Source organism: Nicotiana tomentosiformis, chromosome 8 (genome assembly GCF_000390325.3).
Source record: "Nicotiana tomentosiformis chromosome 8, ASM39032v3, whole genome shotgun sequence".
Lineage (NCBI taxonomy): Eukaryota > Viridiplantae > Streptophyta > Magnoliopsida > Solanales > Solanaceae > Nicotiana > Nicotiana tomentosiformis.
In genome coordinates, this window is record NC_090819.1 from 86,717,154 (window position 1) to 86,744,711 (window position 27,558).

General features: G+C 36.5%; 1 protein-coding gene across 4 annotated transcripts; it reads right to left on the bottom strand.

Annotated features, from left to right (window-relative positions):
- Window positions 1-3,954: 3,954 nt before the first annotated feature.
- LOC104104064 (EG45-like domain containing protein) lies at window positions 3,955-25,600 on the bottom strand. 4 transcript variants are annotated; one of them, XR_688050.4, is made up of 4 exons: window positions 14,839-15,073; window positions 14,293-14,593; window positions 5,783-5,876; window positions 3,955-4,513 (listed from the first exon to the last, which is right to left on the bottom strand). XR_688050.4 is itself a non-coding variant. In XM_033658153.2 (4 exons), the coding sequence occupies exons 2-4, from the start codon at window positions 20,977-20,979 to the stop codon at window positions 5,870-5,872; spliced, it is 408 nt and encodes a 135-aa protein (XP_033514044.1). In that variant the 5' UTR covers window positions 20,980-21,004; window positions 25,184-25,600; the 3' UTR covers window positions 5,644-5,869. The 4 variants fall into 4 exon arrangements, 2 of the variants coding, with proteins under 2 accessions (XP_033514044.1, XP_009610346.1); XM_033658153.2 differs by lacking the exons at window positions 3,955-4,513; window positions 14,839-15,073 and adding exons at window positions 20,880-21,004; window positions 25,184-25,600 and having other exon boundaries at window positions 5,644-5,876; XR_011410441.1 differs by lacking the exons at window positions 3,955-4,513; window positions 14,839-15,073 and adding an exon at window positions 25,184-25,593 and having other exon boundaries at window positions 5,644-5,876.
- Window positions 25,601-27,558: the final 1,958 nt, after the last annotated feature.

The following is a 27,558-nucleotide window of genomic DNA, read 5'->3' on the forward strand; positions in this document are numbered from 1 at the left end:
AGTTCATGGCATGAATAGTACTTTTGAGAAAATAAGAGAGAAGGTGAATGGTAATCTTGGCGATGAAATTTATGAATACAATGAACCTATGGGATTTGTTACTAATATTGGTCTCATTGGATGTTGTTATTGTAGATTGAAGTTGATTAGTGTAGTGCATCGTTGTAGTATCATTAAGGGAAGAATTTGAGGTATGTTGGCTAAACTTTCTCTCTTGGAATTGAATTCCATAATGTTCCCGTAAGTTTTAAAATATGTGTTGCGTATTAAAAGGTTATGGCTTTGAGTCGTGTTTCAATGAAAGATAGTATGCCAAATTGTGTGAGAAAATCTCAATATTCTTAAGACTCATAATTGCTCATATGTGTGCCTAAAGTCTTGATTGAAAATGTCTTATCGTTGATAACCTATAAAGGTGGTTGGAAATGAAATAAGTGAATTGGGGATATAGAGTGTGGCCAACGTGCCAAGAATTTAAGTTATGGCTGTGGCTAGTAGTGCAAATGATTTGATAGAATGCGATAAAGAATATGAAATGAGCCTTGACTCAACTGTGTTAAAAGTGATTTGGAAAATAGAATTTGCCTAAGAGCTTTTGTACTGAATTCATGCCCATTAGTGGCTGCTTTAACTAATGCTTTTCTTTATAAATATATCCAGTGTAATTCGAGTACTATATACTCATGTGTTGAAATTGTACATTGTCATTTCTGGGAAAGAGTATTGTAAGAGTAAATGGTGTATTGATTGTTTATGATTTTTCATGTGTGTTTCTATTGTTGGTTGGTATGCCTCATTCTTTGGGAAGAAACCATTTGTGTTTGAAGTTCCCATTTCAAATGGATTTGAAGTATATGATTTCTGAAACTTTCTATATGTTGATATTTGATGATGATCTTTGAAATTGAAAGAGGTGAAAGGAATATGAAATACGGCCATCGTGTCAGGAATAAAGAATCTTGTGAATTGCCAAATGAGCCAAGGAAATATCGTCGTTATGAATGACTGGAAATACTAATGAGAATTTATACAATGTGAAAGATGTTGAGGTGAGTACAATTGTAATTATCTTACCTCTGTGTGCAAATCAAAAATAAAATATTTTTGGGAGTATCATTAGTAAAACCGAGGAAGGGTGGGTCATAAGGCCCACACCTGAAACTACACGTGCCGGTGTATGGGTGGATTGTGGTTATTCCCCTTATTTAGGATGAAATTGTGATATTATTCCCCTTAATTGGGATGAACTGGTAAAAATTATGGAATGGAAAAGTCAACCCACATGGCATATGTGGAAAGAAGACGGCCTAGCTGATCGGGTGGAGATCGGACTCCATATTGCGCACACGGTGGTACTACTCTTGGTAACAACTTTCTTTCGCATCATCTGTCAAACCACATTGTTCGTGGGGAGATGGCCTAGCCGATCGGGCGTGATCGGACTCCGTGCTAACAAAGATGGTGGAATATCGGTGTTAATGATCTCCCAACCAAAAATATATATTATTTTCGTATTTTGAAAATTATCATGTTTTTATTTGGACATTTGGATATTGTGGATGGTGACTTGTTGTTTCTATGTGTTACCTTTTCTTATATGGGCATTCTATTTTGAAAGAGGACTTTTAGCTATATATACTAGTGTTATTCGACAGTACTAACGTCCCTTTTGCCGGGGGTGCTGCATCTTTAAATAGATGCAGGTGGTTCTACAGCAGGTGACATTGATCAGTGATAGCAGTACATTCTTTTCAGCTGATTTGGTGAGCCCCACTTCATTTCGGGGTCATGTATTTGTTTCTCATGTACTGTGTTTTGAGGTATAGCCGGGGCCTTGTTGCCGGCATTTTCATATTACTTTTCTATTGTACTTAGAGGCCCCGTAGACAGGTTGTGGGTTATGGTTGATGTTGGGAATTGAAATAGAAATGTTGATAATTGGAAATCATGTTTTTCATTAATTCTATAAACTCGTAATGTTTTGGAAACTATGAATGAAGTTTCTAATGGGAATGAAATGGAAGTTATTAATGAAATCTTTTCAGTGTTGATTAATGGAGTACATCTCCTCTTTATTCATGGATGAGTTTGGGTAGAAGAAAATCTAACAGGCTTGCTCGGCCGGGTTCTCTCAGTTGAGCGCCGGTCGCGCTCCTCGATTTTGGGGCGTGACAGTAATCTTCTACCAGTGTCATGAAGTATCTCCTACCATCATGTGTTGGAACTCTATAGGAACCCTAAACATCAGCATGAATAAGATCAAATGCGATAAAAGGGTAATCTTGTTTGCTTGGAAATTGGGCATATAGTACAATCATGATCTTTCATATGTATGTTTCTCAAAATACTAATGCTTCTCAGAACTTTCAAAGGAGGATGTCCAAGCCTCCTATGACACAGGGATATGCTACCACAAGATATATGTTATCCCTCAGTCTTATTCTTAAGACTGGAATTAGAAATAATATTTACACATGAGTTATTTACACAAGAAGTAGACAGACTACTATGTTTACTGCCAGAACCAGAACTGAATCCATCTTGAGTTCTTGTTTTTAGTATGTAGAGGCCCTGATCCTCTTTACCAATCCCTATCACCTTCCCACTGAAGAGTTCCTAAAACAAGCAAAAATCAGGAAAGAATGTTGCTAAACATTTTAACTCCTTAGTGATCTTAGAGACTGATATCAATTTGTAAAGTCTGGAATATACAGAACATTATGAAGTGTTCTATCTTGAATTATTTGAGAGTCACCAGTTTTCTTAATAGTTACTTGTTCTCTAGTAAGTAGGTGTACTTTGTTTATTTCTAGACCAGTCAACTCCTTGAATTTACTTAACAACCCCAAGTTATGCACCATGTGATTAGTAGCTCATGTGTCAACTATCCAGTTATTATCAAATAGATTAGTCATAAGAGTTGTGGTAATATCTACAGGTCCTACTTTAGCTGTATTAGCTACAAATTCAAATTCCTTTCCTTTGTTCAACATTTGCAAAATTTGAATGTATTGTTCTTGAGTGAAAAATTGAGCTCGTGATGGTGACTGTGAACAGTGGCGAAGCCACATGGTCACAAGGGTGGTCGGTCAACTGACCACCCTTCATCGAAAAATTGCATTGTATATATATGTAAAATATTATATTTTAGAAGTATATAACACATATTGAACACCATTTGTCGGGAAGTTTTTTTCACTTCTTCCAAATTTGAATACCCTTGAAAATATTTCTAGCTTCGCCACTGACTGTGAAGATGAGGAGTTCCCAACAGACTAAGAGCTGGACTAGGAAAAATTCTGCATTTCAGGTGATTGACTGCTAGCATTGATCACATTGTTGGCATAGTTGTTAGGTCCTCCCCCTTCCTTTTTATATTTGAAGTCTGCTGGATAACCATGCAGCTTATAGCAGTTGTACTTTGTATGACCTTTAAGCCTGCAGTATTCACAATAAGCAGGAGCCTTCCCATAGTTAGTTCTAGGTCTATAACCACCACTATTTGCTCCTCTGTTGCTTAAAAGTACATCAGACTCTTCATTCTTAGCACCAACACTAATAGTACTTCCTCCTCGTGTTTTTCTTTGGCTTTCAACATTAATAATCATAATATAAGCCTGATTTATGTTTGGCAGTGGTCAAATCATAAGAACTTGATTTTTAACATTCTCATAGGATTTATTTATGCCAGACAAAAACTGGTACAATTTCAATTTTTGTAACTGATAATGCTCAGCATATTGTTTAGACAAAGAGGGTGAAGGAGCCAATATTTCATACTTATCCCACAGTTCTCGTAGTCTAGAGAAATATACGGATGCTTATGACACTCCTTGATCAAGGTGGCAATTTTCTTATGCAAATAGCAGGCTCTAGATGCATTTACTTTGTCAAACCTTTCTCTTAGATCTTCACATGCTTTATAAGCATTTAAGGCATATATCACAATGCTAATTAGACGTGAAGAGACTATATTCATTATCCAAGCTAATACAATCGCATTGTATATGTCCCATAACTCATGCAAACTAACATCATACATTTTGTTTTTACAGGTTCCTAAAACAAAGCCTAATTTATTTTTTTCATGAAATACAATTTTCATAGATCTATTCCAAATTGAGTAATTTTTAGAACGTTGAACTTGAATTTAGATGAGAACAGAACCTTGAGTGTCTAGAGGATGAATGTATAGCAGATGATTGTGATGAACCAGTTCGAGATTTTGTGTGTTGTGCGACTGAGCAACTGGTGTACTCGAGGTTTGAGCAGAGGGTACTCCTTCATCAGTCGGCATTGTTGAACACTGAATTGTACTCCAAATCTCTCAAATTCAGAGATATGCATCGAGTTTCAACCAGATACAAAAAAACCCTAATTTGAAACTTTTGCTCTTAGCTAAAAATTGACTCGAGCAAATAGCTTTCTCTCTTCTGATGTTTGCTGAGCTGACAGATCTAACTCAGAACTCTGATACCATGTTAAAGAGCTTAGCTATGGCATCAGAAGAACTCTGCATGCAGATATGAAACGAGGAAGAAGAGAAGAAGATAAGCTTCCATGATAATCCAATAGAGAAGAAATGAAATTTGTACAGTGTTACCTAACTAACTAACTTCTATTTATACTACTCAACAAACTAACTAACTCTAATTACTCTAACTACAGTTGATTGCCAGTTGTACATCCACTACTTAGGTTCTCTACAAATATAAGAAGGAATTAATTGTAGTACATTGGTATTCATATCTTATTTATAATATCACATTCAAATTAATGGTGCAATATTTAAATTATATTTTTGTAGGCCATTTATTTTCTTATAGTATTTCTACTACTCTTACACATGAAAAATAAATTAAAGTTTGATTCTTTAACATGCTTTCAAGCTAAGAAAATAGAAGCAAGCTTTGGAATTTAATTTTTATAGTCAATTTGTAACACACATATTATTTCTAATAATTTATACACTCTCATCTATATAAATATTCTTTTAAAAAATATTATATTAATATTTTTCTCTTTCCAAATTTTCACTCCTGTCATAGTTTCTCTTTATACTAAAAATATTAAAATAAATATTTATAATTAAATAATAAACTAACTACACTCAATTTAAAAGTTTATCTTTCAAATAAAATTCAAAAAATAAATAAATTTAATCAAAAATTAACTATATTTTATGTTATTACATTGCTCATTAATATTGTCTAAAAATTACCATGCAAATTTTTAATAATTTATCACTTGAGTAAATATCATTGTTCATTACATAACTTCTCATCATCACTCTATTTCTATATTCTCTTTGGAGATTTCAAATAATATTAGTCCCTTCCCTAGAAAAAATTAATAGAAAAATAAAAAAATGTACCATTAATGTAAAAACCAAATGAATGTGCGTGAAAAAAGTATAATTAACATTTTTATTTATTCATCATTAAATTATTATAGCTTCTAGTTCCAGTATTTTAATTTCTTTCTTTAGATCTTATACATGTGATTTTTTCTTTTGTTCAATAGTATTCACTATTGATCAACACTTGTTCTATCACTCTTTTCCCCTCTCTTTGAGAGAAAATACATGTTCCTTCTTATGATTGTAGCATTGCATTTTTTTTGCCAAAAATTTGAGCTTTAACCTTCTTCAAATCCTGCTTATAACTGTTTCTTTTCATTGAGAAGCTTCATGAAAGCTGTAATATTATTCATACTAACTAGATACATAATAAATCAGCAGTTTCAAAATCAAATTCAAGATTGAGAAAGAGTCAATTTGTACATTCAATTCACCGAAAACCAAACCCGGAAAAAAATGTCAGCTTCTCTGAATGTGGAGAATGACTCTCCCGTATCCTGCACAACAATTCTAGACCCTGCAGTACCAGAGAGTTCCAATCCATCAATGTCATGAAAAGGGTCAAAAGCACAAATCATAACGTAAAGTTTTGAAATGTTGAACAAAGTATAGCATTTTCGAAAAGGACTGGTCAAAATGACTAGTCTACTTTCTGATATCACATTGAATGGATCAACATTAGGAGAATTACTAGTAGTATTTACTTTAAAAAATTGAGTGGTGGTAGAATTGCTACACTTTGTATGCTATAGGTGGTACGTTTGATTCTGATCAATCAATCATCTGTACTTCCCCATATTTTGGGGCTTCCTCGTGCCCCCCCCTCCCCCCCCCCACAAAAAAAAGAAAATCGAAAAAAAAAGAAGAGAAAATACCTGTTTTCAGATTTTTTATACATAAGGCGTACCAAATGGATAACGAAGCTTTTCTTTCTCTTTAGTCTTTATAATATTGATACCTGTGCGATAATTGTAATAACTTATTTTTGATAAATATACTAATTATGTTATTTCATGCGAGTAAGCTCTACGTCATTATGAAGTTTACAAAACTTTCTGCTGTAATTTCCAAAATGATCTCAGCTAGCTTAACAAAAGCAAATGGCTTTGTGGCCACTTAAACTTGTATCGGTTTGTAAAATCGATGCATGAATTTACACTTTTCTCATTTGAACACTCCAACTTTACAAAATGAATTCTAATAAACACCGTTGACCATTGATCATGCCTAAGTGGAAGTAGTGCAGCTGACACGGATAAATTGCGTGCAAATCACGCTGCCAAGGCACGTGGATAGTATTTTTTTTATATTAAAAAAATATTAGAATTAGAATAAAATATAAATAAGAAAAGAAAAAAAGGTAGAGATTTGGAGTAATATTGGGTGACCTCCATTATTTCAAAATCATGGATTTCTATTGATTTTTTTGTGAAATTCCAAAAATTAATTAATTTTTGTTGAGGTTTTATTTTTAAGATGTAATATTCTTAAAATGAGGGTGAATGGGAAATGGAGGGAAAATGAAATTTTGAGTAAAATTTTAAGTTTCCCCTCTTAACAATGAGACATTGTCCCATATTGGAAGTGGAAGACATTTTTGGTGGGTATATATATAATTGCTCTTCTTGTAGCTCTTAAAGAGTTAAGAAGAAAGCAAGCCTCGCGCCGTCGTCGTCGCTCGCTCGCTCGGCTCGGCTTCGGCTTCGGCTCAATTGATTGATTGATTTTTTGGAATGTTGAAGAAATACTCAACTCAACATACAATTCGCTCAACAAATTGGCTATACATTGCACTCCTTCCTCTCAGAACTTCCATACGTTTTTCTGAGTATATACTCCTTCGTTCTGCATTGTTTTTTAACTTCAAACAAAGCAACTGTAAGTGTGATTTGCTACCGAACTTTGTGTTCGCCGAAACACTGGGGTTTGAAGTACCGCTACACCAGTGTGTTATTCGTTCTATCCTGGGAGGAAATAATCCATTACCTTGGGTACTAGGAGGGGATTAAATTCCTTAAGGAAACACTGTGAATTCAGTGGGCTCGAATTTATTATTATTGTTTCATTACGTTAACTTATATTTTGCAGAATTAATATTTACAAATACAACAATATTGACCGGGAATAACAATCTTAAGAAATTTAATATTTATTTCTGTACTTGTGTTATTCTTATTATTCTGCAAACTAAAACCTTTGTGGTTTGTGTACTCCCGTTTTGGAGAGTTAAGCCTTCGTGGCGTTTTGTTGGATATTAAAATCTACGTGATTTTTACTCCAGTTTGAAAACGTGTATTAAACGTTTGTTTGTGTTATTCTTTTACAGAAAAGATGATGACTGAAAACGAAAACCAAGCTGTTCCGATGGCGACTGCCAACGCAACGACAAGCCGAACACCGGCGTTGGCACCGGCAGAAAAACCCGGAAAATTTTCCGGGATTGATTTCAAACGCTGGCAGCAGAAGATGTTCTTCTACTTAACTACGTTATGTCTACAGAAGTTCATCAAGGAAGATGTTCCTGATCTGCCGGATAAAACTCCAGATAATGAATGCTTTCTCGTGATTGAAGCGTGGAAGCATTCTGATTTTTTATGCAAGAATTATATTCTTAGCGGACTGGATGATAATCTGTATAATGTATACAGTAGCATGGAGACATCCAAAGAATTGTGGAATGCGCTTGAAAAGAAATATAAGACTGAAGATGCCGGGATGAAGAAATTCGTTGCCGCAAAATTTCTGGACTACAAAATGATAGATAGCAAGTCTGTTATTACTCAAGTCCAGGAATTGCAAGTGATTATTCATGATCTACTTGCTGAAGGTCTTGTAATCAACGAAGCATTCCAAGTAGCAGCAATGATTGAGAAGTTGCCTCCGTTGTGGAAGGACTTCAAAAATTATTTGAAACACAAACGAAAGGAAATGTCCCTTGAAGATCTCATTGTTCGGTTGAGAATCGAAGAGGACAATAAAGCTGCTGAAAGGACAGGCCGTGGAAATTCAACAATAATGGGAGCAAATATTGTTGAAGCTAACAAAAAGAGGAAGAAGGCTTCTGGTCCGAAATACAACCCAAGCAAGAAGCGGTTCAGTGGAAACTGCTACAACTGTGGGAAAATCGGACACAAATCTACGGAGTGTCGTGCTCCGAAGAAAGACAAGAAAAGGGGTCAAGCAAACATGGTAGTAAACCATGATGATGTTGATAACTTGTGTGCCATGCTCTCTGAATGTAACTTGGTGGGAAATCCTAAACTGTGGTGGTTTGATTCAGGAGCCACTCGCCATGTTTGTGCAGTTAGAGAGGCTTTTGCTACCTATGCTCTTGCTGAACCCGGAGAGACAGTTTATATGGGAAATGCTTCAACAGCAAAAGTTGAAGGATATGGGAAGGTATTTCTAAAAATGACTTCTGGCAAGGTCATGACTTTGAACAATGTCCTTCATGTTCCCGAAATGAGAAAGAATTTAGTCTCTACTGGACTTCTTGTTAAGCACGGTTTTAAGTGCGTTTTTGTATCCAACAAGGTTGTAATTAGTAAGAATGGAATATTTGTGGGAAAAGGTTACCTCACCGAGGGCCTTTTCAATCTAAATGTAATGGTTGTTGAAAATAATAATAATATTTCAGCTTCTTCTTACTTACTTGAGTCAAATGATTTATGGCATGTACGTTTGGGTCATGTCAATTATAAAACCTTGCGGAAAATGATTAACTTGGAAGTACTGCCCAAGTTTGAATGCGAAAAATTAAAATGTCAAATATGTGTGGAATGTAAGTATGTTAAACATCCTTATAAGTCAGTTGAAAGGAATTCAAATCCTTTAGACTTAATTCACACAGATATTTGTGACATGAAGTCAATACCATCTCGCGGTGGAAAGAAGTATTTCATAACTTTTATTGACGATGGTACTCGATATTGCTATGTTTACTTACTGAATAGTAAAGATGAAGCAATAGACGCATTCAGGCAATACAAAAATGAAGTTGAAACGCAACTTAACAAGAAAGTAAAAATGATAAGAAGTGATAGGGGTGGTGAATATGAATCTCCTTTTGAAGAAATATGTTTAGAATATAGAATTATTCATCAAACAACAGCCCCTTACACGCCCCAATCTAATGGGATTGCGGAAAGAAAGAATCGCACATTAAAGGAGATGATGAATGCGTTGTTGATAAGTTCTGGTTTGCCACAGAACTTGTGGGGGGAAGCCATTCTTACGGCTAATCGAATATTAAATCGAGTGCCCCATAGCAAAACACAATCCATTCCATATGAACAATGGAAAGGAAGGAAGCCCAACTTGAATTATTTTAAAGTGTGGGGGTGTTTGGCAAAAGTGCAAGTTCCTAAACCCAAAAGGGTAAAGATAGGACCGAAAACCGTTGATTGTGTTTTCATAGGATATGCGACAAATAGTAAAGCATATCGATTTCTGATTCATAAATCAGAAAATCCCGACATTCATAATAATACGGTTATAGAATCAGATAATGCTGAGTTTTTTGAAAATATATATCCGTATAAAAAGGAATGTGAGTCATTTGGTGAAGGATCTAAACGACCTCGGGAAGAAACAAAAGAAAGTACATGTAATCAGGAGAATCCAAGACGTAGTAAACGTCAAAGAACGTCTACTTCATTTGGACCAGATTTTGTGACTTTCTTATTGGAGAATGAGCCTCAAACATTTAAAGAAGCTATGACTTCTTCGGAATCATTGTTTTGGAAAGAGGCAGTCAATAGTGAAATACAATCCATATTGAACAACCATACATGAGAATTGGTTGATCTTCCTCCTGGAAATAAACCTTTGGGTTCTAAATGGATTTTTAAGAGAAAAATCAAAGATGATGGCACTATTGATAAATTCAAGGCAAGGCTCGTAGTCAAAGGGTATAGACAACGAGAAGGTCTAGACTACTTTGATACATACTCTCCAGTTACAAGAATTACGTCCATACGGATGTTAGTAGCATTAGCTGCAGTGTATGGTCTTGAAATTCATCAAATGGATGTTAAGACGGCCTTCTTAAATGGAGAGTTGGAGGAAGAAATTTACATGGAACAACCTGAAGGGTTTGTGGTTCCAGGTAAAGAAAAGAAGGTATGTAGACTTGTTAAGTCTCTTTACGGACTAAAACAAGCACCCAAACAATGGCATGCGAAATTTGACCAAACAATGTTGTCAAATGGTTTTAAGATAAATGAATGTGATAAATGCGTGTACATTAAAAATGTTCCAAATCACAGTCATTGTTTGCCTATATGTGGATGATATGTTGATAATGAGTAATGACATTGCCAACATAAATGCTACTAAGCGTATGCTCAATAGCAAGTTTGATATGAAAGACTTGGGAGTTGCTGATTTAATTCTGGGAATTAAGATCAATAAGACTCCTCAAGGTCTGGCATTGTCACAATCTCATTATATTAAGACAGTACTTGAAAAATTCAAGCACTTGGGCTTTAAAGTTGCAAAGACTCCAATTGACGTGAATCTTGCATTAGCAAAGAACAAAGGCCAAAGCATATCACAATTGGATTATGCTCGTGTATTGGGATGCTTAATGTATATCATGAATTGTACACGACCAGACATAGCTTGTGCTATAAGTAAACTGAGTCGATATACGAGCAATCCAGGCCAATCTCATTGGATGGCAATGAAACGAGTTTTGGGATATTTAGAACATACCCAGAACTTTGAATTGCACTACAGTAATTTCCTGCGGTGATTGAGGGATACTGTGATGCAAATTGGATCACCGGTTCAACTGATTCTAAGTCCACGAGTGGATATGTATTCACTATTGGTGGAGGAGCGGTATCTTGGAAGTCGTCCAAACAAACATGTATTGCCCGCTCTACAATGGAGGCTGAATTCATAGCCTTAGATAAAGCCGGTGAAGAAGCTGAATGGCTCCGGAATTTCTTGGAAGACATTCCATTTTGGCCCAAACCGTTGGCACCAATATGCATACATTGTGATAGTCAAGCGGCAATTGGAAGGGCTGGGAGCGTCATGTATAACGGTAAATCTCGTCATATACGACGAAGACATAAAACCGTTAGGCAATTACTCTCTAGAGGAATTATCACAATTGACTATGTAAAGTCAAGTGATAATGTGTCGGATCCACTTACAAAAGGCCTAACTAGAGAGGTAGTTGAGAAATCATCAAGGGGAATGGGGCTATGGCCGAGAACAAGTCATTGTGGCGGTAACTCTACCTAGAAGACTGGAGATCCCAAGATCTAGGTTCAAAGAGATCAAACAAAGTCATTAATGACGGTTCAACATTGTCAAATAAAATTTTAGTCCATTCTCGTGATGAGACAATGTTCAGTACCAAGGATAAAGCATTAAGGCTTTTTAATGATTTCTAAATTTGATACGGGGTATATCAAATAGTGTATCTACAGGATGACACGTTTAGGAATCACCTATTTAAGTGTGAAGTGTGAGCCGCTTCAAGGAGAACTTTGTAAGGCCAGTTCTCTACGCACTTATGAAACCAGGCAGTGTTCATGGCTGAAACGAACACAACAATGAGAACCAAAGACGGTTAAGGGTTGATTGTGTGACTTATGGTTGTCTAGGTATACACCAAAGATCGACGGTTCAAAGATATCAAATCTACCGATTGACCGAGTATATCCGACATAAGTTTACTACGGAAAGTTCAAAGGGAAACCTACTTATCCAGATGCAATTAATCCTTGCTTGTAAATCACACAGTTTTTCATGCATACTTCCGTGATATAGCCATTCCCCATTCATGTGGGGGATTGTTGAGGTTTTATTTTTAAGATGTAATATTCTTAAAATGAGGGTGAATGGAAAATGGAGGGAAAATGAAATTTTGAGTAAAATTTTAAGTTTCCCCTCTTAACAATGAGACATTGTCCCATATTGGAAGTGGAAGACATTTTTGGTGGGTATATATATAATTGCTCTTCTTGTAGCTCTTAAAGAGTTAAGAAGAAAGCAAGCCTCGCGCCGTCGTCGTCGCTCGCTCGCTCGGCTCGGCTTCGGCTTCGGCTACGGCTTCGGCTTCGGCTTCGGCTTCGGATTTGGATTTGGATTTGGATTTGGATTTGGATTTGGTCAAATGATCGATTGATTGATTAATTTTTTGGACCAAATTTATTTGTTAATAGTAAATATTAACGTAAGATTATCCGTATTTGTAAACAGATATTTTTCAATCCGTGTATTGATAATTTGGCAGCCGGATAATGGTCTTCCCACCATGAAGTGCTTGCTCCACAAATATGAAGTGCTTGCTCCACAAATATGTAATGCTTGATCCACCATGAAGGGTGGACGTTTGGTCTTGCACTCCTTCTTGGCTGCTATATATATGAGCAGCAAATGTTGAAGAAATACTCAACTCAACATACAATTCGCTCAACAAATTGGCTATACATTGCACTCCTTCCTCTCAGAACTTCCATACGTTTTTCTGAGTATATACTCCTTCGTTCTGCATTGTTTTTTAACTTCAAACAAAGCAACTGTAAGTGTGATTTGCTACCGAACTTTGTGTTCGCCGAAACACTGGGGTTTGAAGTACCGCTACACCAGTGTGTTATTCGTTCTATCCTGGAAGGAAATAATCCATTACCTTGGGTACTAGGAGGGGATTAAATTCCTTAAGGAAACACTGTGAATTCAGTGGGCTCGAATTTATTATTATTGTTTCATTACGTTAACTTATATTTTGCAGAATTAATATTTACAAATACAGCAATATTGACCGGGAATAACAATCTTAAGGAATTTAATATTTATTTCTGTACTTGTGTTATTCTTATTATTCTGCAAACTAAAACCTTTGTGGTTTGTGTACTCCCGTTTTGGAGAGTTAAGCCTTCGTGGCGTTTTGTTGGATATTAAAATCTACGTGATTTTTACTCCAGTTTGGGTTACTGGGTAAGTGTGAGGTGTTTTTCTTTTCTTCTTTTTCGCATTTGTAACTTTTGTTTTTGCTGATTTAGTATTGAAAATGGGACTCACAATTAACATATGTCAAGTAATAAATAGCCAAGCATATGACGTGTTGTACATGTCAGCGCAATTGATATACACGCTCTGCTGGATGTATTTATTAATACCCATTCCGTTAAGTTAGAGTGTTCAAATGGAAAAAGTGTAAGTTCATGTATCGGGTTTGCAAACTAATACAAGTTTAAGTGGCCACCAATTTGGCCTAAAGAAAATCTCCTTGTACGTACTAGGTATTCCTTAAAGAAAAGGTTGGACAAAAAAAATAAAAAACGAGGAGAAAGATGAAACAACGAAGACGCCTCACTTTTTGAACATCCTATTTTAGAAAGCGTTAAATAATCTAATCCTTAAATATGACGGTTGATGCAGGAGTAAGGGAGGAATTTTTCTTTCTTTTCTCTTTGATGTTATTCTAAAATGAAGAGCAGCATGGCTGCACCTAGATAAAAAGAAATATCTTTGAAATTTAAATCACAAATTTACTTACTAACTAACCGTTTTAATTATTGTAAAATATACTGGGTACCTAGAAGGTCACAGGTTCAAGCCGTGGAAACAGCACCTTGCGAAAATACAGGGTAAAATTGCGTACAATAAACCCTTGTGGTCCGATCCTTCCCCGGATCTCGCGCATAACAGGAGCTTAGTGCACCGAAGCTATCTTTTATACCAGGTACCTAGAAGGTCGAAACCATAGTGATGGCCGAAGTGTATAAGGGATCGAACCTTAAGTCACGGTCATGGCTTGCCTCGTATAGTGACCGCTATTAATGTGAAACTCGTTTCTATAGGCATCAATTTTTCAAAAATAAAAATTCTTTTTGAAAAAAAAAAAAAAAAAAGGAATTCTCGAAAAAAGTTACTCGTAGAATAATAAACTGATAAATGGAGAGATTGCTTACTGTCGAAAATCGATATTAAGAGAAGGAGCATTTGAATCAGCAATTGCAGCAAAAGCAGCATTAGAAAGGACTATGGTAGTTCCTTGTCTTGTAGGCTTAGAAGCTACCGTTTGTGCCCGGTCAACGATCTTGATCTGAATAGTCTCTCCTGATTTACAAGCTCTGGGCGAAATTGAGCTAATGCAACTGACCAAATACTGTCTTCCACAAGCAGCTCCATCGTCCCAAATCCCTTCACCAGCTGCTGCAAAGAAGTTGCTTGAAGGAAACTGAGTTGAATCACTCCCAAAACATGCACTGGCTGCTTGGAAAAAAAGGTGGAGATATATTCAGAATCAAATATAAGCTATAAAAAGAAAATAGCAACCTAGTACATTAAGTTCTTGCTATGTGCGGTATTCGAGAAATTGGGTATTGTACGTAGATATTCTTATTCTGCGTTTCTACAAGGAATTGTTTTCATGTCTTGAACACATGACCTTTAGATTACGCGACACCTAACTCTTACCCTTGACATATCTTTTTTGTAGGAAGATAATAACTTACGTGTGTACGGTGGGCTATACTGGGTTGCTGTTCCTAAATCAGCTTGAGAAGCATAAAAGAATTGAGAGAATATTACGAAGAAGGACAACCATTGTAGAAGAAGACGTAAAGGCTTTGACATCTAAAATGATCTAGCAATGTTGAGAAGAATATTAGGACTATTAGTTATAGTCTTTACTTATATAGGTATAAAAGAAACTTAAAATTAGAAATGAGGGACTTTGTCGAAATTGCACACCAGGAGGGTGGAGGGTAGAGTTTTCTCGAATCTTTATTCAAGAAATATTGTTTCTTTTATAATGATCTCATTTATATTCAAAGTCAACGATATTTGTTATTAGGTCTAACTACTTTTAATTGGAAGGAAGCTTCTCTTTTCTCATTTATTTCCCAACTGTCTACTATGAGTAACATTTGTAGAATATGAAGCCCCCCAACCCCCTCCCCTCCTGGTGGATAATCAAATATTAAAATATTACTACCTATTTGTGGACTACTCGCATGGACATTAAAAAAACCATTAAATAAAGGTGGAGAAGCAACTAGGCGATCAATTTTTCACTTAAGGAAGTGAGGCTAAAATACGCGTAGAAAAATTAAAGTTGACATTGTTGAAATTGTCAAAAGTCCCACATCGATGGATGACAATTTTGAATGAGAATTTCACCCTATAAAAGGAGGCTTAATGTTTAGGATTTAAATACACCTCTCATTTGCCTTTTTATCTTTTTAAGGCATTTGTATCTTCTCTCTTTAGTATTATTTCACTTGTAATTTTGGAGTGGAATAAAATATTGATTGTGTCCGAGGAAGTAGGCAAAATTGGCCGAACCTCGTAAATTTTGGTGTTCTTTTATTGCTGTCTTATTGTCTTGTTTATTATTTAGTGGTTGTCATAATTTTTGGTATAATAGTTGTGACTCATTCACACTATATACATTTGGCTTCCGCAACAATTGGTATCAGAGCCAAGGTACTGTCTAAGTATGCTCTGTGGCTGCAGCATAGTCTGATCCTCCACATCAGAAAAGATCTATCTTGGTAACTGAGTCAAGGTTCTGTCTGAGTATGCTATGTGGTTGCACCTTAGTCTGATCTTCCACACCAGAAAGAAAATAATCTTGATTTGTGTCGTCAGCTACTAAATAATATTTGTGTCAAAATGGAAGACAATAAACAAGAAGAATCTACATCAAGTGTCAATAATACGTCATCGTTGGCATCTTCGCTTATGACAAGAATTGTGTCAAATGCGAAATTTGCGGTAGAAATTTTTGACGGGTCAGGACATTTTGGGATGTGGCAAGGCGAGGTTCTAGATGTTCTTTTTCAACAAGGGCTAGATCTTGCCATTGAAGAAAAGAAGCCAGATGTTATTGGAGAAGAAGATTGGAAAATTATCAATCGTGTTGCTTGCGGTACCATTCGATCCTACCTTGCTAGAGAGCAGAAATATCCATACACAAAGAAAACTTCTGCAAGTAAATTATGGAAAGCACTGGAGGATAAATTTTTGAAGAAAAACAGTCAAAATAAATTGTACATGAAGAAGAGACTGTTTCGCTTCACCTATGTTCCTGGTACCACAATGAATGAACATATCACCAGTTTCAATAAGTTGGTCACAGATTTGCAAAATATGGATGCAACTTTTGATGATGGTGACTTGGCCTTGATGTTGTTGGGGTCACTTCCTAATGAGTACGAGCACCTTGAAACTACTCTACTCCATGGAAATGACGAAATTTCTCTCAGAGAAGTTTGTTCGGCTTTGTACAGCTATGAACAAAGAAAGGGAGAAAAATAGAAGGGCGGAGAAGGAGAAGCACTAATTGTGAGGGGTCGTCCTCAAAATCAAATGAGGACTAAGAAGGGAAGATCCAAGTCGAGATCTAGACCCAGCAAAGATGAATGTGCCTTTTGTCGAGAAAAGGGGCACTGGAAGAAAGACTGTCCGAAGTTGAAGAATAAGGCCAGACATAACAATGGAAAGGCCATTATGGATTCAAATGTAGCTGATTGTGATGATTCAGACTTCTCATTAGTTACAACAGAGTTATCAACATCATCAGACATATGGTTGATGGACTCGGCTTGTAGCTATCATATGTGTCCCAACAAGGACTGGTTCGTGAATTTTCAAGAAGGAGAATATGGAGTCATCCACACAGCGGATAACAGCCCTCTTACCTCATATGGCATTGGTTCAATAAGATTAAGGAGCCATGATGGAATGATCAGAACATTAACAGATGTTCGATATGTACCGAGTTTGAAGAAGAATCTCATCTCTGTGGCTCCAATCAAAAAGGTTCAAAATCATTGCAGAAAATGGAGTGATGAGAATATGCTCCGGTGCACTAGTGGTAATGAAGGCCAATCGAAAGGACAATAACATGTACCGCTATCGTGGTAGTACAGTTATTGGGACAACGACAGTGACATCCAGTGATGACAAAGAGGCAGAAGCAACCAGGCTATGGCACATGCGCTTGGGACATGCTGGAGGGAAATCCTTGAAAGCTCTATCTAATCAAGGATTGTTAAAAGGTGTAAAGACTTGCAACTTGGAGTTTTGAAAGCATTGTGTCAAAGGAAAACAGACTAATACTAAAGGCATTTTGAATTATGTACACTCTGATGTTTGGGGTTCTTCCAAAACACCTTCATTGGGTGGGAAGCATTATTTTGTAACCTTTGTTGATGATTTTTCCCGAAGAGTGTGGGTGTATACAATGAAGAGAAAAGATGAAGTGTTGGGAATTTTTCTCAAATGGAAGACGATGATGGAGAATCAAACAGGCAGGAGGATCAAGTGTATTCGCACAGACAATGGAGGTGAATACAAAAATGATCATTTCAATAAGGTCTGTGAAAATGATGGCATCGTCCGACACTTCACTGTCAGACATACACCACAACAGAATGGAGTGGCAGAACGTATGAACCGGACTTTACTGGAGAAGGTACGGTGTATGTTGTCCAATGCTGGCTTGGGCAAAGAATTTTGGGCTGAGGCAATTACATATGCATGCCACCTCATTAATCGTCTACCATCTGCTGCTATTGATGGCAAGACACCATTTGAAAAATGGTATGGAAAACCTGCTGTAGATTATGACTCTTTGCACGTGTTTGGCTCAATTGCATACTATCATGTGAAAGAGTCAAAATTGGATCCGAGAGCAAAGAAGGCTATATTTATGGGGATTACTTCTGGAGTCAAAGGATACCGCTTATGGTGTCCAGAGACAAGGAATATTATATTCAGCAGAGATGTTACCTTTGATGAATCTGCCATAACAGATAAGGTGACAGTTGAAGATGTCAAACAAACTGGTGGTGCATCAAAGCAGGTGGAGTTTGAGGGAAAATTTATTTTTCCTACACAAGAAGCAGAGGAGGAAACTCATGAAGATTACCCTCTGGAAGAAGAGCCAGTAGAGAGGGAGATTCCAACTCAGGAACCTCGACAACAACTTGAATCAATAGCAACCAGCAGGCCAAAAAGGACAATAACGAAACCTGTTCGTCTCATAGAGACGGTTGCTTGCGCAACCTCAATTGTAGCTGATGGTGTTCCTACCACTTATAAAGACGCAATCCAAAGTTCAGAAGAAGATAAGTGGAGGATTACCATGAATGAAGAAATGCAGTCCCTTCATCAGAATCATACATGGAAATTGGCCAATCTCCCGAAGGGAAAGAAAACAATTGGGTGCAAATGGGTATTTGCAAAGAAAGAAGGATTTCCTAACCAAGAAGATGTTCGCTATAAAGCAAGATTGGTGGCCAAAGGATATGCTCAGAAGTAGGGAATTGATTACAATGAAGTATTTTCTCCAGTTGTAAAACATTCCTCCATTAGAATTATGTTGGCTTTGGTAGCACAGTTGGATTTGGAACTAGTTCAGATGGATGTAAAAACTGCGTTTTTACATGGAAACTTGGAGGAGGAAATCTACATGAATCAGCCAGAAGGATTCAAAGTTGCTGGAAAAGAAAATATGGTATGCAAACTTGAAAAATCGTTGTACGGATTGAAACAATCTTCTAGACAATGGTACAAGCGATTTGACAAGTTTATGTTGCGGCAAGGGTACAAGAGAAGCAAATACGATCATTGTGTGTATTTGCGCAAACTTAATGATGGTTCCTTTGTATATCTTCTCCTATATGTTGATGATATGTTGATAACTTCCAAGAATTCGGAAGAAATTGATAAGTTGAAGATTCAACTGAAGGAGGAGTTCGAGATGAAGGATCTGGGTGAGGCAAAGAAAATTCTTGGCATGGAGATAATAAGAGATAGACGTTCAAAGAAACTCTGTTTATCTCAGAAAGAATATTTGAAGAGAGTACTACAGCGTTTTGGCATAGATAAGAAGACTAAGCCAATTAGTACGCCACTTGCTCCCCATTTTAAGCTAAGTACTACTATGTCGCCAAAGGATGAAACTGAACAGGAGTATATGTCAAGGGTACCATACGCAAATGCTGTTGGTAGCTTGATGTATGCAATGGTTTGTACGAGACCTGACATTTCACAAGCCGTTGGAGTTATTAGCAGATATATGCATAATTCAGGAAAGGAGCATTGGCAAGCTGTGAAATGGATTCTACGGTATATTCATAGTATTGTAGATGTTGGGTTAGTTTTTGAGCAGGAAGGCAATCGGTCTGTAGTTGGATATTGTGACTCAGATTTTGCGGGTGATCTGGACAAACGAAGGTCAACTACTGGTTATGTGCTTACTTTTGCAAAGGCACCAGTTAGTTGGAAGTCTACTTTGCAGTCAACAGTTACTTTGTCTACAACAGAGGCAGAGTACATGGCTATTACGGAGGCTGTGAAGGAGGCAATTTGGCTTCAGGGGTTGCTAAAGGAGCTTGGTATTGAACAAAAAAATATTACAATTTTTTGTGATAGTCAAAGTGCTATTCAATTAGCGAAGAACCAAGTTTATCATGCAAGGACGAAGCACATTGATGTTCGGTATCATTTCGTACGAGAAATCATAGAAGAAGGTGGAGTCACGGTGAAGAAAATTCATACTACGGAGAACCCTGCTGATATGCTGACAAAAGTGGTGACTGCGGTCAAGTTTCAACATTGTTTGGATTTGATCAACATTGTTGAACACTAAAGATTGAAGATGAAGACACAACCAAAATTTGTTATTGAGAGAAAATTGAAGATGTGGAATTTTGCCAAGGTGGAGATTTGTTGAAATTGTCAAAAGTCCCACATCGGTGGATGACAATTTTGAATGAGAATTTCACCCTATAAAAGGAGGCCTAATGTTTAGGATTTAAATACACCTCTCATTTGCCTTTTTATCTTCTTAAGTCATTTGTATCTTCTCTCTTTAGTATTATTTCACTTATAATTTTGGAGTGGAATAAAATATTGATTGTGTCCGAGAAAGTAGGCAAAATTGGCCGAACCTCGTAAATTCTGGTGTTCTTTTATTGCTGTCTTATTGTCTTGTTTATTATTTAGTAGTTATCATAATTTTTGGTATAATAGTTGTGACTCATTCACACTATATACATTTGACTTCCGCAACAGACATAACATTCTTGAAGGTATTTAACAAACACTTCAAACAAAGAGGTGGAAAAGTAAGAACTAATAAGACTACAAGCAGCTCTTGATATGATGGAAGTAAATTTACAGGCAGAGAACACAGGAGATAAAATAAAAAACAAGAAGAAAATGAAAGACAACTAGTACAAATTTTACGAGACATGCAAGTCTAGCAAATTGAGCAAAATATGCTTAGCTGTTAGATAAAGCTATTGCTGAGAATATCTAGGAGTACCCTGCATCAACTGATCTAGTGATGGCGCAAATGATTTATATGTGTGTGTGTGTGTATTTCTGGGAAAAACTAATTACAAGCTTAAAGTGATGAACAATCAGCTTATTCAAATGACGTGACTACTAAACGCCAAATAATTAGAGTATCGTCTTAGCGTGAAAAATTGAACAACTAAATTCACTTAGGTAGGTAAGATAACTCTTTTCTAAACCTTACTGGAATTTGGGTGGAGACTTGATGGCTCAGTAATTGGATTCTGCACTGCTGCTTTTGGGAATGCAGAAGCTGTTGGTAGAGGCAGTGTCTTTGCTCCCATGCTTATTTTGATCGTTGGACTTGATCTAAAAATATCAACCACGATAACAAAATGTATCATTCCAAAATTTGGAGAAATTAGAGCCTTGAAGTGGAGCCTTGGAGCAATAGTAAAGACCGGTCACGAGTTCGAGCCGTGAAAAGCAGCCACTAATACTTGCATTGAATTAGGCTGTCAACATCACACCCAAAACCTTTGGGTGTAGCCCTTCCAGGTGTGGCCCTTCCTCGGACCCTGCGTTAACGCAGATGCCTACCTCTTGGAGAAATTAACAAAGCTAGTCCTTTTCCTTTTTTCTTTTGTCTTGGACAAGTTAATTACTATCTCAATGAAAAGTTAACCGAGGGACCTTCGTGTACTGTTTTAACTTTGAGAGATGTATTTTGTTGAGATGAATATTGGTGAGGAGATTCTAAATCTCATGTCAATTCAAAGTGATATTTAAGTTTTTTTTTTCTTCGAGGGATCAAATTTGTTTCCAAAAAAAATAAGAGGCAAAGAAAATTGACAGAATGCAATAGTTCATGAAAACATGTCAACTCACTTGTGAATGAGCCATGACGTCCAAGTTGATCATGTTGTTCAACTTTTACTTTTTTAGAACATTAAGAGAATCTTGTTGTCAATTTTAGACTCTTTAAGGAGACAACTTTTATTATTCTCTTTATTGCCTTACATAGTACTTGAAAGACTACCAGCCGCAAATTCAGTATTGTTTGTGTTGAAAATTTCTTATAGCGGGCATCGGAACAGATGATTAAAAAAATACTTGGCCTTAAGTTTTTTTGTAATTTTAAACCAGAAATGGCATAAATGTAGGACCTGGAAAAGGTGAATTTCAGATAGGCAATATCGATCAGCTCCTATGTTACATAGCACGTATCTTAAGTGACAACCATCACGTTCACAATGTGCTTGTAGTCTTAGTGTATATTTCCCTCTGTTTCAATAGTTTATTAAAAAATGAATGATACAAGTTTATATTTACAAACTTTTTTGTTTTAATCTTTTCATTTTATCCTCAATAACATTCTCTTTTAATCACAGAAACGCCATAATATGTTTAAACCCACAAGTTCTAAGTGTACTTTTCGTAGGTGCTGAAAACATTTGTTTTGTTTCTTAAACTTCATATCCAATTATATATTTTATGTAAAATGAAAGTGAGGAGTATTATTTAAGAATCACTTCCTCTATATATGGACGGCAATGAAAGGAACGAATCACAAATAGGGCTTGGCTTAGAGGAAAAGTCAAAAGAAATTGCTGTAAATGCTCAAAAATATTCATCTCCTAAAATATTCCCAAGAATGTAATTGTGCGACCGTAACTCATGGTCGTAATCATTTTTACACACAATAGTCATTGCAAATTGTATTTATATTTGTATTTGGAGGGTATATATGCCTTCGAAACTATACAAGGAATTTTCAGTAAGCTAGCGATGGCTTTATTATTGGAAAACAGCTCTAAACACACTAACAATCACTTCCAATTGCTGTATGGACGATGGAGTTTCTATCATGAAAAGGAAGAGTTCGTATTCACCCTTTCATGACTCTCAAAGAAGTTTAGTGATTTTCACTCACTTAACTTTTACAATAACGTGGTCCCCTTGATTATTTTGATTTTATTTATATATGAATTGCTTGGTGATGGTTTGAATCTGATGCTTGCCTTATTACTTTTGTGAAATGAAAATTTATGTTTGCTGTGAATCTGATGCCTTTCTTGCCCTTTCCTCCTCTTTCATGTGTTTCTGTTCTTGAAATGTCTATTTGAAGCCTTTCACTTTGCCTTTTCTTTTCTTGGACTATAAATAAGAGTAATGCATTTGAGTTATTTCATTGTGGAAGCATTTTTGGAGATTTCAGCTTTTCACTAGTACTAATAATCTTTTAAGACTTTTGACTATACTATCCATCAATGGCAAGCCAACAACCACCTCGTCCATTGTTCCGTTTCGCTTCTATGGTTCGTCCTGCTGCGGCTGCACAACCTTCAGCTCCAGCTCCAGCTCCAGCACCCGCCCCACAACCATTGTTCCGGACTACAACTACCACCCCATTTAGGCCTCCGGCATCAGCAACTACTACTGCTGCTACAGCAACTGTTGCTACTGCTCAGCCAACTCAACCTCAAGAACCTAGACCACAGACACCAGCTACTGCTTCTGCTCCTCCTGCTGCCGCCCCTGCACCACTACCGCCGGCACCACCTCAGCCACAACCACAACCAGTAATGTCGGCCCCACGTAGCCCAATTTCAGCACTGCAGCCTCAGCCAGTGGCTGCAGCTTCCCCCCGTTCCACTCCAGCTACTCCACCTCCAAGATCACCTGTTGCTCCTCCTCCACCTGTTGTTTCGCCACCAAAGGCTCCTTCACCACGTTCTCCGGTGGCAGCACAGCCACAACGTGCCCCCATCGACGTACCTAAATCTCCTGTCATTAAAGCCACCACATCAGTGCCACAATCCCCATTCAAGACATTAGCTTCTAATGTGACAACAGAAAGCACTCCGCTTGGTCAGTTTAGTAGTCCGTATTCTTCACCACTACCATCTCCAAACACAAAAATGGCAGATTCTTCCCAAACTCTCATCAATCAATCATCACCATCAAAAGCTCCAACACCATCTCAAAAAGTAATCCAGCCTAATTTAGTGAAAACCCAAACCTACTCTCCTCAAACTAAGCCTGCAATTTCTCACCCTCCATCCCCACTAAAGCTTCCCCCTCCTCAACTTGAACTTGAGTCCAAGATTCCTCCACATGTTGATCAGAAAAGTGTTGTGGTCCAAGAAACCACGAGGGCTAGCATGAATGGTAATCATGTCCCGCAGACTACTAGAAATGGAAAAAATGTGGTTAAAAAAGATAAAGGGGTTCAGCAGCAGAAGGTGTCGAATTATGATACAGGAGATGACTTTGGAACGAGTGTTCTAACACTAGCTGGTGAAAACAAGGGAGCTATTATGGAGTTAAGCCCTTCAAGGAAGACATACAGCCCTCAGAGCCATCAAAAGCAAGGAAGCCCAAAGGCGTGGAGTAGCAGTGAGGATGATGGAGAAAAATCAGGGAGCGAAAGTGGAAGGAAAAGAGAGAATAAAACGCCAAATAAGTCCCTTCCTATGACTGCATTCATGAACAGCAACGTGCAGGGTGTCAACAACTCCATTCTCCACAATGCTTCTTGCACTCACCATGATCCCGGTGTCCACCTTGTTTTTGCTAGAAAGACTAATGGTAGGCATGGGTTCCACATTAAGGGAAGTCCAAAGAGCTAAAATATGTTTAAAAGACAGTCAAACACTCAGAGTCTTTTTCATGGAGGGTCCTTTTTTTCTATTAGTATTTTGAAAGAATAAATTGAGTGGTACAGAAAAGGGCATGGATTCTGATTCTTCATGCATGGCTGCAACCCACTTCTCATGCACGAGAACCATCATTGCCTTTGGAAGGACAGCGAGATTCTATGCACAATGTTACTACATGCAATAAACCTTTCTTATGTATTGAGCATTATTATTGTTCTATGTAATTTGTAACTCCAATATATAGAGAATTCCCCATCTCTTATTATTTTAGATATATTTAGTAAATATTGAATACCAGCTTTTAAGATAACAAACAATGGTAACTGGATGAATAATATTAACAGGCTGTATTACCTTGTAAATGAATGTTACAGGAAATAGGTGACCATACCTTTTTTTTAATTTCCCATGTGAAGATGGATTTCAGGTAGAATGTGTACGGATGCTTATATTCTGCTCATGCATTTATTCTCATATATTCCGATCGTATTTGGTATACTGAAAAAGAATAGCTACTATATATCAAGAGAATCTGTTTTTTGGTTCGTAATTTGGACCATTTCATATACAATTAAGCATGGAGATCATCAAAGTCCGTCGCCTTATGGTCAAATGTTCATGTATGATTTTGTAACTTCAGTTTTTAATTAGACTGAAATGAATAACACATTCGAACACTTGAATATGAATATCTATTTATTTGTGTTTGAGCTTAGTAAATCCAAAAGGGGAATTCTAAAAAAAGAAGTACCAACTAGAAAGCGTTTTCTGTAACTAAAGGCCAGTAATTAGCAGGTCTAAGCAATAGGTATATAATTGTAAACAAAGCAAGAAAATAGGACGCAAATAACCAATTGCTGAAGAAGAAGAAGAGTCCAATTATTACCTGCAAAATCATATGTCTAAGGATAGAGGCGCTGGATTGAACAAATTGTCAAATCGCAAGTGGAAATTGCTAAGGCGTTCTGAGATACTACATTCATAGATACACGACGTTAATTCTTAGGGTTTAGTAACGATCGATTGTATCCATATAACACCTCTCCCATCTTCTGGCTGCAAGGAAATTATTCCGGCAAGGTTCTGCAGTATCTGAATTTTCATCTTCGTTCTAAGGAGAAGAGGTTAAATAAGGAGTGAAAAAGGGGGAGTTAAAGGGTGGTGTTAATGGCGCAAGACCGAAAAGAGAATGGAGAAAACGGTGCCTGGCCGGCAATTGATTTTGGGGCTGTTTGGTTTATGGATTTTGGGCTTGCATTGCTACAATGAAAGGCCTAAGAACGGGGAATCGCTAAATGGACTAAGGTTTGCTAGGATAAGTGCGCTCCTGAAAAATAATGGGCATTTGCATCTATACTTGATGTGGCAATATTTTCATACGTTTTGATATTAATTTACTCCCATTTTTACCGTTCTTCGGTAATATTTGATATTGAATATACAAAACTTGATTATTGAGTTTTATAATTATTTGTAGGCGTGTAAATAGGTCGAGTTGGTTCGCATTTTTGAATTACCAAATAAAAAAAAAAATTGTGTCGGGTTATTAAATCTAAAGACCAAACCAAACCAATAAAAGTCGGATTTTTTAATCTCTGTTTTTCTCGGATTTTCGGGTTTTTTCGGATTTTTTTCATAAAGTCTTCATTGCACAAAACATAAAATTTATGTTCTAAATATTTCTTTAATCCTAGTAAGACAGAACTATATAAGTGTTTTTCAATAAAATAACATAAATAGGAGATGAGTCATAGCATTGTACTAAAATATTCAACAATAAATAAAATAAAAGTGCATAAAATATATTATTAATAAGCTATAATGAAAACAAACATAATTTAAAATTACTAAGTTGCTAAAATAAGTACGACTAATAAGTACTACTATTATTTACTTAACTAAACACTAAAAGAAAAATAAGTTATCATTTTATCTAAAGCATGAAAAAACTAAAAATAGATATCCAACACTATTTTCATTCATGGTACAATTGAATTGCATGTCTTTTGTTAGCATTAGTATTGATTTGATTTCGGTTTAGGATTTATTTGAGTAACTAACATTTATGGACTATAAAACTTATTGAAGCATCCAAAAATTTTAAGTCTAAGCTTGAGATAATACGCTAAAAAATAAAACTATGAAATATCTTAAGAAATATTTATAAACTACATTACAATTCAGTGCGCTGGAGTTCCATACATATAATGTCAGGTTGGTTTGGTTTCGGTTTGACTTTTTTTAGTTAAAACCAAACCAAACCAATTATGGTCGGATTTTTTTCCCCAACACCAAACCAAGTCAAACCAAACTATAGTCGGATTTTTTTTTTTCGGTTTGACTCGGATTATCGGGTTTGTGCGATTTGTTGGTATTATTTGTATACCCCTACTTATTTTGGGTTTTAATGAATAATATAGGTACATTGGAGGTGAAATTTGAAGCAAAAGAAGTATAGTTATTAAAATTTGAAGCATTGGAGACTTGAGTTAAAGAATTAAAAGTGAAAACTCCTTGCTCTCAAATACAACTGGAGAATCATTACAAGATTTAAATAATTCTAATTCCTAGTAGCATGTGGCAGCAAGTAGAACGTGATTAGAAGAGTCAATTTAGCATTTGAATTGTGGAAGGCATCAAAGATTGGTTGAAAACATACAAAGTGAGATGAATGTAGAAGTTAAGCAACAAATTGAAGTAGAAAAGGTGAGCAACGCGAGGCAGACCATTTCCACGTCGCGAGGCGACGCCTAGCGCGGGCAAGTCCAGGAGCGACGCACTGATGTCCGGGTCGGAGGCTATTTCTTTTTTTATTTTATTTTTTATTTTGGACTTGGTTATTTTGTTTAGGCTTTTTCCTACACCTATAAATAGTCTTTAGACATAATTTTTGAAAGACTTTTGACCAAGAGAGAGTACAGAGCCGCCGTGAAGGTCGCATTTCATCTTTTCTTCCGCCAAACTTATTAATTTGTATGTTTGTTTGGATGATTTGTTGTTTTGCTACTATGTTTATGTGGAGCTAAATTTCGCGTTCTAGAGTTGTGATTGTCATGCATATTGAAGTTTATTAATTAAATCACCATTAATTCGAGTTTTCATCGTAGGTTGTTTCTCTAATTCTGTACATAATTGCTTAATTGTTTGGCCCGCAATTGAGTTCTATTTAATATTTATGATATGCTTGGGAAAGTCGTATTTAGATTTGAGTAGAATTAGATAGAGCTTGTTTCCGAACCTGTGGCTCAGGGGAGGATTTCG